Below are 10,641 nucleotides of genomic sequence, written 5' to 3' on the forward strand. Positions count from 1 at the left end.
CAGCTTCTATAATAAAACAAGAATATTACTTAGCTTGTATAATAGGACTAGTATAGAGCTCTGCTTCTATAATAGAACTAATATAAAACACAGCTTCTATAATAAAACTTGAATAGAACACAGATTCTATAATTGAACAAAATAGAACATGGCATCTATAATAGAACTAATATAGAACTATGCTTAGAACACAGCTTCTATAATAGAGCTACAATAGAAATCTGCTTCTACAATATATCTAGAAGAGAATTTGCAATATAACTAGAATAAAACTCAGCTCTTATAATAGAACTAGAATAGAACTATGATTTCGTAATAGAAATAGAATAGAACACAGCTTCTATATTAGAACCATAATAGAACACAGCTCTTTGATAATGGAACTGGAATAGAACACAGCTTTTATAATATAGCTAGAATAGAACTCTGATTCTACAAAAGTACCAGAATAGAACAGAGCTTCAATAATGAGCTAGAATTGACAACAGATTTTATAATAGTACTAGAATAGAACTCTGCTTGTATAATAGAACTAGAATAGAACACAGCGTCAATGATAGAAGTAAAATAGAACACAATGTTCTGTAATAAAACAAGAATATTACTTATTATATATTAGGTCTAGAAGAGAACGTTGCTTCAATAATAGAACTAGAATAGAACACAGATTCTATAATAGAACAGCGTCTAAAATAGGAATAGAAAATAAAATGTGGCTTTTAGAATAGAATTATGTTTAGAACACAGCTTCTATAATAAGGCTACAATAGAACTCTGCTTCCACAATAGATCTAAAATAGAACCATGCTTCTATAACAGAACAGCTTCTAAAACAGAAATACAAAATAGAACGTGGCTTCTATACTACAACTAGAATAGAACTATGTTTAGAACACAGCTTCTATAATAGAGCTACACTAAAACTGCTTCTACAATAGATCAAAAATAGAACTATAATAGAACTTGGCTCCTAAAATAGAACTAGAATAGAACTATTCTGAGAAAACAGCTTCTATAATAGATCTACAATAGAACTTTACATCTGCAATATAACTAGAATAGAACAAAGCTTCCTTCTATAAAAGTAACTAGATTATAATGTAACTAGAATAGAATTCTGATTCTACAATAGTGCTAGAATAGAACACAGCTTCTATAATAAAATGAGAATATAACTTAGCTTACATAATAGTACTGGAATAGAACACAGCTTCTATAATAGAACAAGAAGAGAACACATCTTCTATAATAGAACCAGAATAGAACAAAGCTTCTATAATAGAACCAGAAGAGAACACAGCTTCTATAATAGAACCAGAAGAGAACACAGCTTCTATAATAGAACCAGAAGAGAACACAGATTCTATAACAGAACCAGCATAGAACACAGATTCTATAATAGAACCAAAATAAAACACGGTTTCCAGAGTAAAACAATAGAACACAGATTCTATAATTGAACAACTTCTAAAATAGAAATACAAAATAGAACGTGGCTTCTATAATAGAACTAAAATAGAACTATGCTTAGAACACAGCTTCTATAATAGAGCTACAATAGAACTCTGCTTCTACAATAAACCTAGAATTGAACTCTACATCTACAAAATAATTAGAATAGAAATATGATTTTCTAATAGAACTAGAATAGAACACAGCTTCTATAATAGAACACAAATAGAATTCAGCTCTTCAATATTGGAACTAGAATAGAACACAGCGTTTCTGATAGGACGAGAATAGAACACAGCTTCTTTGATAGAATTAAAACAGAATACAGCTTCTATAATGAACTAGAATAGAACACAGCGTTTCTGATAGGACTAGAATAGAACACAGCTTCTGTCCACAGTTCTAGAGGTGTAGTTCAAACACATTAGATTGCAACAGTGTTTGTGGATTCTTCAGAGTGATGGATTCGAGAAACACCAAATGGCTGAACTACACATCTAAAGATATAACTTGCAATCTTAGTTGACTAACGATGGTTTCGTGAAACGCTCCTCAGCTTGACTCATGTACCGATCTGCGGAATATTGCGGTGACCTTGCGGTTCACAGACTCAATCTGAGTGTCCTCGCTCTGTATAAATATATGGCCCAGCCTGGTTTTATTTGGCCCTTTTATTACCTGTTAATAATATATAAGCTGGCGTGCTCATACGCTGGATATTGAGCAATCACCTTGGGGAGTAACCTATTTGTGGTTCAGAAATGTTTGATCAGCGCCGTGAAAAATGTCTGTCGGCTGTGAGACGCATTAAATGTGATCAGGTCTGCGCTCTTGTCAGGGTTTAATGTTTTAGAGAGCTGTTCCACAACCATTCTGCAACGTTAAATCAACCACAGAGATCATACAAGTGTTACAAAGTCAGCTTCTATAATAGAACTAGATTAGAACACAGCGTCTATAATAGGACTAGAATGGAACTATTCTTCTATATTAAAACTGAAATAGTACTAATCTTCTATAAAAGAGAAATATATAAAATATAAATATATATATATATATATAAAATAGAACACAGCTTCAGTAATATAACTAGAATAGACCACACCTTCTATAATAGAACTAGAATAGAACACAGCCTCTATAATATACTTGCAATAGAACTATTCTTCTATAATAGAAATATAATAGAATACATCTATAATAGACTTAGAATAGAACTATTCTTCCAAAATAGAACTAAGGAAGAACACAGTCTGTATAATATAACTAGAATAGAACTACTCATCTATGATAGAACTAGAATAGAATACATCTATAATAGAACTAGAATAGAACAATTCTTCTATAATAAAACTAGAATAGAATACATCTATTATAGAACTATTCTTTTATAACAGAACTAGAATATAACTAGTCTTCTTTAATAGAATAGATTAGAATGCAGCTTCTATAATAGAACTAGAGTAAAACACAGCCTCTATAATATAACTGGAATAGAACTATTCATCCATAATAAAACTAGAATAGAATACATCTATTATAGAACTATTCTTTTATAACAGAACTAGAATATAACTAGTCTTCTTTAATAGAATAGATTAGAATGCAGCTTCTATAATAGAACGAGAGTAAAACACAGCCTCTATAATATAACTGGAATAGAACTATTCTTCTATAATAAAACTAGAATAGAATACATCTATAATAGAACTAAAATAGAACTATTCATCCATAATAAAACTAGAATAGAATACATTTATAATAGAACTATTCTTTTATAATAGAACTAAAATAGAATACATCTATAATAGAACTAAAATAGAACTATTCATCCATAATAAAACTAGAATAGAATACATCTATATTAGAACTAAAATAGAACTATTCATCCATAATAAAACTAGAATAGAATACATCTATAATAGAACTATTCTTTTATAATAGAACTAAAATAGAATACATCTATATTAGAACTAAAATAGAACTATTCACCCATAATAAAACTAGAATAGAATACATCTATAATAGAACTATTCTTTTATAATAAAATTAAAATAGAATACATCTATAATAGAACTAAAAAATAACTATTCGTCTATAAGAGAACTAGAATAGAATGCTGCTTCTATAATAGAACTAGAGTAAAACACAGCTTCAATAATATAACTGGAACAGAACTATTCTTCTATAATAAAACTAGAATAGAATACATCTATAATAGAACTAGAACACAACTATTCTTCTATAATAGAACTAGGATAAAATACATCTATAATAGAACTAGAATAGAACTATTATTTTATAATAGAACTAGAATATAACTATTTCTCTATAATAGAATAGAATAGAATGCAGCTTATATAATAGAACTAGAGTACAACACAGCCTCTATAATATAACTGGAATAGAACTATTCTTCTATAATAGAACTAGTATAGAATACATAATAGAACTAGAATATAACTATTTCTCTATAATAGAACTAGGATAGAATACATCTATAATAGCACTAGAATATAACTATTCTTTTACAATAGAACTAGAATATAATACATCTATAATAGAACTGTAATAGAACTATTGTTCTATAATAGAAATGAATAGAATGCAGCTTCTTTAATATAAATATTCTTCCATAATAAAACTAGAATAGAATACAACTATGATAGAACTATAACAGAACTATTCTTCTATAATAGAACTAGAATAGAACTATTCTTCTACAATAAAACTAGAATATAATAGAATTATATTAGAACTATTATTTTATAATAGAATTAGAATAGAACTATTATTCTATAATAGAAAAGAATAGAATGCTGCTTCTATAATAGAACTAGAGTAAAACACAGCCTCCATAATATAATTGGAATAGAACTATTCTTCTATAATAAAACTAGAATAGAATACATCTATAATAGAACTAGGATAGAATGCATCTATAAAAGAACTAGAATAGAACTGTTCTTCTATGATAAAGCTATCATAGATATCAGCTTCTTAATGGAGCTAGAATAGAATAGAATTAGGCTTCTATAATAAGTGTAGAATATAACTCTGCTTGTGTAACATGATTTATGTAGAACACAGCTTCATACATCATTTAAAAAAAATCATCTGATTTGATTTTGATCCAAAATCAAAAAATCATTGGTCCATGACATGCGGGTGATTATATTTGCTGTCTGTAGCATCTACAGGACTGAAAAACCTCTGCTCTAAAGATAATACAAATATCAGCCATAAAAGAGAGTGTGTTTGTTTGCACATTTGTGTTTGTTTTTGTAGCGCTGGCTGTTTATTTTGTATGAAGTAACACATATAGCCTGATGTTGTCCTCCAGATGTTGGCAGAGCTGCACTTTTGATATCTCTTGCATTCATTCATAAACCTGCGCAGGATTTCTCTGAACGTTTCTTCAGGGATTCGGAGCTCTCGCCCGTGGCTGTGATTCAGGCCGACGCTGCGGTGAAATTGACTGTTACAATAAACCGCAAGAAGCGCTTCTTCTCCCACAGAAAGCATTGTGGGGCGCTGAATTATTCATGCTCGCTTTATTGCAGACCCAAGTTAGCATGCAAGTCTTTTCCATATGAGGAAGCCAGCACAGACTCAGCTGCTGATTCACTACAGTATAACCCACCCTTTTACCTTCAGGAATCAGTGCATTGTTTATATTTATTTGGTCACACTTTACAAAAAGGGTTTGAAGATCAATTGTAGAGCATTTAGTAATCATAGTTGAGCATTTACTAATGCATTGTTACCATTAGTGAATGCACTAGTTAACATGAACTAACAATGAATGACTTTATTTCATTAGCTCATGTAAACACTGTAATGAATGCACTGTTTATTGTTTGTTCAAATCAGTAAATGCATTAACTAATACAACTTTAGTGCAAATTGTTATCATTTATTTTAAATATGCAGCCTTTTGTTACTCACATGCATTTATAATTGCATATTAATGGTAGTTTTAATAGCATTTATTTGCATTAAATTGTAATTTGAACTTCTATATTTTAAAGATATTCATAGCTTAATAATAATCAAATAATTATTCATTATGTTTATTCAGTTAGGATCCAAAATAAAGGCATTTATTTAGCAAAACATTTCTGGAAGAATACTAAAATAAAAAAAAAAATAAAATAAATAAATAAATAAATAAATAAATAAATAAATAAATAAATAAATAAATAAATAAAAAATAAAAAAATAAAATAAAATAAAATAAAATAAAATAAAATAAAATAAATAAAAAAAATAAAAAAATAAAAAAATAAAAAAATAAAATAAAAAAATAAATAAATAAAATAAAATAAAATAAAATAAATAAATAAATAAACAAAAATAAAATAAAATAAAATTAAATTAAATTAAATAAATTATCAGAAATGTATCTTTGAATCCTGGCAGATCGCATGTAAACATGCAGATCACTGAAGGACTTAAATCCGCCGATATATGGACTACAAGTCCAGTCATGCACCACTCACACACACCTGTTCCTCATTCAGTAGATTCAATACACTCACAGCTTTGAGCTGCTCACGAACTGATTACAAGGACTATTTATACAGCACATACACATCAGTGCTGAGTCTTGCTATACTGTCTTTGTGAACATTATGATGCGTTTTCTTTGCCTTGCTGGTTTTGATCCTCACTTTCTTTGTTTGTTTTACTGTTTATTCTTGTCTGCTGCCTGCCTTCTGACCACCCGTCTGTTATTTGTTTATGACTCTGGACTATCTGCATATACCCATTTGCCACTGTGTTGACTGTTGCTTGCCTGACCATTCTGTTGAATAATCATGCATTTGGAGCCACTCTCCGTTGTCAGTTTCCTATCACATCTGTTGCACTTCATTAGTTATGAAAAATAATATCAGATTTGCTTGTAAAAAAAAAAAGTCCTGTGATATTGAAAACTGGCAAATGTAATAATATTTATTGTGTCTATATTTCATGTGATAATGTTGTGTGATAATGTTGATGTGCAATACTGTGCAATAAAATAAAATGTCCCCGACGATTTAAAAAAGCAAAAGAAAGTAAAAAAATAAAAAAAATAATAAAATAGATAGAATAATTTAAAAATAAATAAATAATAAAATAATAAAACATAAAAGTTGGAGTGTGTAATATATAGTAGTATGCAGTCTATCTGTACAGCGAGAGCAGGGTTATAATGAGCGCAGTGTTAGAAGAGCCGAGATCTGCAGCTCTATTGAATGAGCAAACACTCGTCCCCTGTTTAATTCAAGCAAAATCAATGCAGATGACTTCAAACGTCACTTAGCCCAATTAGCGCCGCCGCGGAAGTGTGAATCGATCCGCCAATGCGATTACAGCACCTGACTCTGTGCTTCGCTACTTATTAGTCATGATGTTACGCTCATATTTGACAACGGATGTAGAATCGGCTGCAGATCAGACTCGCTGACAGAACTAACAGGCTAATGTAGGGTGATAACGCTGTCAGATCACTGGGGGTTCTTATGAAAGAGAATTTTTTTGTGTAAATGGTAAGAATCTGTTTAAAAAACTGTAAAAATGTTACACTGTAAAAAAAACGGCAGTGATTTTAACGGTAACAAATATATACAAAGCATGCACTGTAAAAAAAACTGCAGTATTTAATGGTAATAAACTGTAAAATGGGCATGATTTTAGCAATAAAAATGGTAATGGTAATGGTAAAACAGTGTAAAAAATGATACACTGTGAAAATGACTGATTTTAATAGTAAAAAACTGTAAAAATGACTGTGATTTTAAGGTGGTAAACTGTAAAAACAATACACTGTAAAAAAATGGGCATGATTTTTGCAATAAAAACTGTAAAAATGATATACTCTAAACAATGCCTGAGATTTTAATGGTCAAAAAAAATGTAAAAATGTGCTACACTGTAAATTACTTATTTGTATGCTACACTTCTAAAAAAATGCCAGTGATTTTAATAGTAATAAATGGTAAAAAGGATACTCTATAAAAAACAAACGACAGTTACAGTATTTTAATAGTGAAAATCTATGAAAATTCTTCACTAAAAAACGACAGTGATTTTAATGATAATGAACGGTAAAAATGATCCGTTGTAAAAAAACAGCAGTGATTTTAATGGTAATAAACTGTAAAAATGCTACAGTAAAAAATGGTAAGTAATTGTAATGGTAAAAAAAAAACTGTAAACATGCTACACTGTGATAAAACGGCAGTGATTTTAATGATTAAAAAACTGTAAAAATGCTATACTGTAAAAAAAATGGTTACGATTTAATGGTAATAAACTGTAAAAATGCTACAGTAAAAAATGGTAAGTAATTGTAATGGTAAAAAAAAATAAAAATGCTATACTGTAATAAACGGCAGTGATTTTAATGTTAATAAACTGTAAAAATGCTACACTATAAAAAATGACGATAATTTTAATGTTAAAAAAACTAATGAAAAATTGTAAAAATTATATACTATAAAAAACAAAAAACAAAATGGCAGTGACTTTAATGGTAAACAAACTGTAAAAATGATCCACTGTAAAAAAAAAAAAAAAAGAAGACGGCAGTGATTTAATGGTAATAAACTGTAAAAATGCTACAGTAAAAAATGGTAAGTAATTGTAATGTTAAAAAAAAACTGTAAACATGCTACACTGTGATAAAACGGCGGTGATTTTAATGGTTAAAAAACTGTAAAAATGCTATACTGTAAAAAAATGGCCGTGATTTTATTGGTAAAAAACTGTAAAAATGCCATACTGTAAAAAAATGGCAGTGATTTAAGTTTAATAAACTGTAAACATGCTACACTGTGATAAAACGGCGGTGATTTTAATGGTTAAAAAACTGTAAAAATGCTATACTGTAAAAAAATGGCAGTGATTTAAGTTAATAAACTGTAAAAATGCTACACTATAAAACATGACAATGATTTTAATGTTAAAAAAACTGTAATAAAAAACTGTAAAAATTATATACTGTAAAAACAAAAGCAAATGGCAGTGACTTTAATGGTAAAGAAACTGTAAAAATTATCTACTGTATAAAAATGGTAAGTAATTGTAATGGTAAAAAAACTGTAAAAATGATATACTGTTAAAAAAATAAATAAATAAAAAATAAAAAAACAGTGACTTTAATGGTAATACACTGTAAAAATGATACAATGCCTGGGATTGTAACATTAAAAAAAAAACTATATCAAATTATACACTAGAAAAGGGCATGATTTTAGTAAATAAAAACTGTTAAAATGATACACTAAAAACGGCTGTGATTTTCATGGTAAAAAACTGTATAACACTGTACAGTTACTGTATAAATGCTACAGTATAATAAATTACGATTTTAATGGTAAAAAAAACTGTAAAAAATCAGTAAAAATGCTACACTGTAAACAAAACTGCAGTGATTTAAATGGTCATAAACTGTAAAAATGCTAAACTGTAAAAATTGGTGGTGATTTTCACGGTAATAAACTGTAAAATTGTTTAAAATGCTAAACTGTAAAAATTGGCGGTGATTTTCACGGTAATAAACTGTAAAATTGTTTAAAATGCTAAACTGTAAAAAATGGCTTTGATTTTCACGGTAATAAACTGTAAAATTGTTTAAAATGCTGAACTGTAAAAAATGGCTTTGATTTTCACGGTAATAAACTGTAAAATTGTTTAAAATGCTGAACTGTAAAAAATGGCTTTGATTTTCACGGTAATAAACTGTAAAATTGTTTAAAATGCTGAACTGTAAAAAATGGCTTTGATTTTCACGGTAATAAACTGTAAAATTGTTTAAAATGCTAAACTGTAAAAAATGGCTTTGATTTTCACGGTAATAAACTGTAAAATTGTTTAAAATGCTGAACTGTAAAAAATGGCTTTGATTTTCACGGTAATAAACTGTAAAATTGTTTAAAATGCTGAACTGTAAAAAATGGCTGTGATTTTCACGGTAATAAACTGTAAAATTGTTTAAAATGCTAAACTGTAAAAATTAGCGGTGATTTTCACGGTAATAAACTGTAAAATTGTTTAAAATGCTAAACTGTAAAAATTGGTGGTGATTTTCACGGTAATAAACTGTAAAATTGTTTAAAATGCTAAACTGTAAAAATTGGCGGTGATTTTCACGGTAATAAACTGTAAAATTGTTTAAAATGCTGAACTGTTAAAAAATGGCTGTGATTTTCACGGTAATAAACTGTAAAATTGTTTAAAATGCTGAACTGTAAAAAAAATGGCTGTGATTTTCACGGTAATAAACTGTAAAGTTGTTTAGACTGCATATCCCTGATGAAGTGAAGTATGTTTACTGTATGATGACATCATTTAATCACCAAACGGTCTATGAATAACTAAATTCCCTACAGAATGTTACGTTTTCACACACATGCATGTAAACGCATCAGCCTTTCACAGCGTTTTTCCACCACTGCTCATACCTGAGCTCTCAAAGTCAATGTATGAAGCCTCCCAGGTCTCCGCCATCCCGATGAGTGTGTTTTCGATGATCTGCAGGTCGGTGGTGGGACAGTTGCATTGTGGGAACTCGTCTGCGCACTGGCAGATACACTGGCTGTTCTGGCAGATGTATTCTCCCTCGCCGTTACACATGATGTAGCTGAGAGCCGACTGAACAAACTTCTCCTGCAGGTACTCGGGGAAAATCACCTGCAAACCTGCAAACCGCAATAGAGAATCAATGTTAAAGTCATTACCCAGATCCAGAGACATTATTGATTTCACATCAGCGGGAAATAGGTTGAAAGTGCTGCAGATTGAAAGAAGCGTCATCTAAAAAAATGGCGAGATTTTAATGGGATCAACTGTAAAAACGCTACACTAAAAATGGCTGATTTTAACAGTACTGTAAAATAAGGCTTTGAAATTAATGGTGTAAAAAAATAATACAATCTAATAAAACTAAAATAATCAAATAAAAAATTATAATAAAATGAATGACACTCAAAATGGCTGTGATTTTAATGGTAAAAACTGTACAATCTAAAATATGTAAGTGTGTGTGTCTGTGTACTTGTTTATATATCCCACTGGGGACTTAAACCTGATTGCACACAGACTCATGGGGACCTGTGTGATCGTGTGTGTGTGTGTGTACTCTCCTGCCAGTCTTGTTTGTTGAGGAAGTTTTGCCAGAGTTTTGTCCACTTGACTTTGAAC

General features: G+C 29.5%; 1 protein-coding gene across 1 annotated transcript in view; it reads right to left on the reverse strand.

Moving 5' to 3' along the window:
- LOC130228739 (BMP/retinoic acid-inducible neural-specific protein 1-like) overlaps positions 1-10,194 on the reverse strand; it is a 36,527-nt gene extending 26,333 nt beyond the window's left edge. Inside the window, exon 1 of the mRNA XM_056457175.1 lies at positions 9,903-10,194. Within this exon, the coding sequence (XP_056313150.1) occupies positions 9,903-10,194 (292 nt within the window). The remainder of the gene's footprint in view (positions 1-9,902) is intronic.
- Between the last annotated feature and the right edge of the window lie 447 nt (positions 10,195-10,641).

Source organism: Danio aesculapii, chromosome 5 (assembly GCF_903798145.1).
Source record: "Danio aesculapii chromosome 5, fDanAes4.1, whole genome shotgun sequence".
Taxonomy (NCBI): Eukaryota; Metazoa; Chordata; class Actinopteri; order Cypriniformes; family Danionidae; genus Danio; species Danio aesculapii.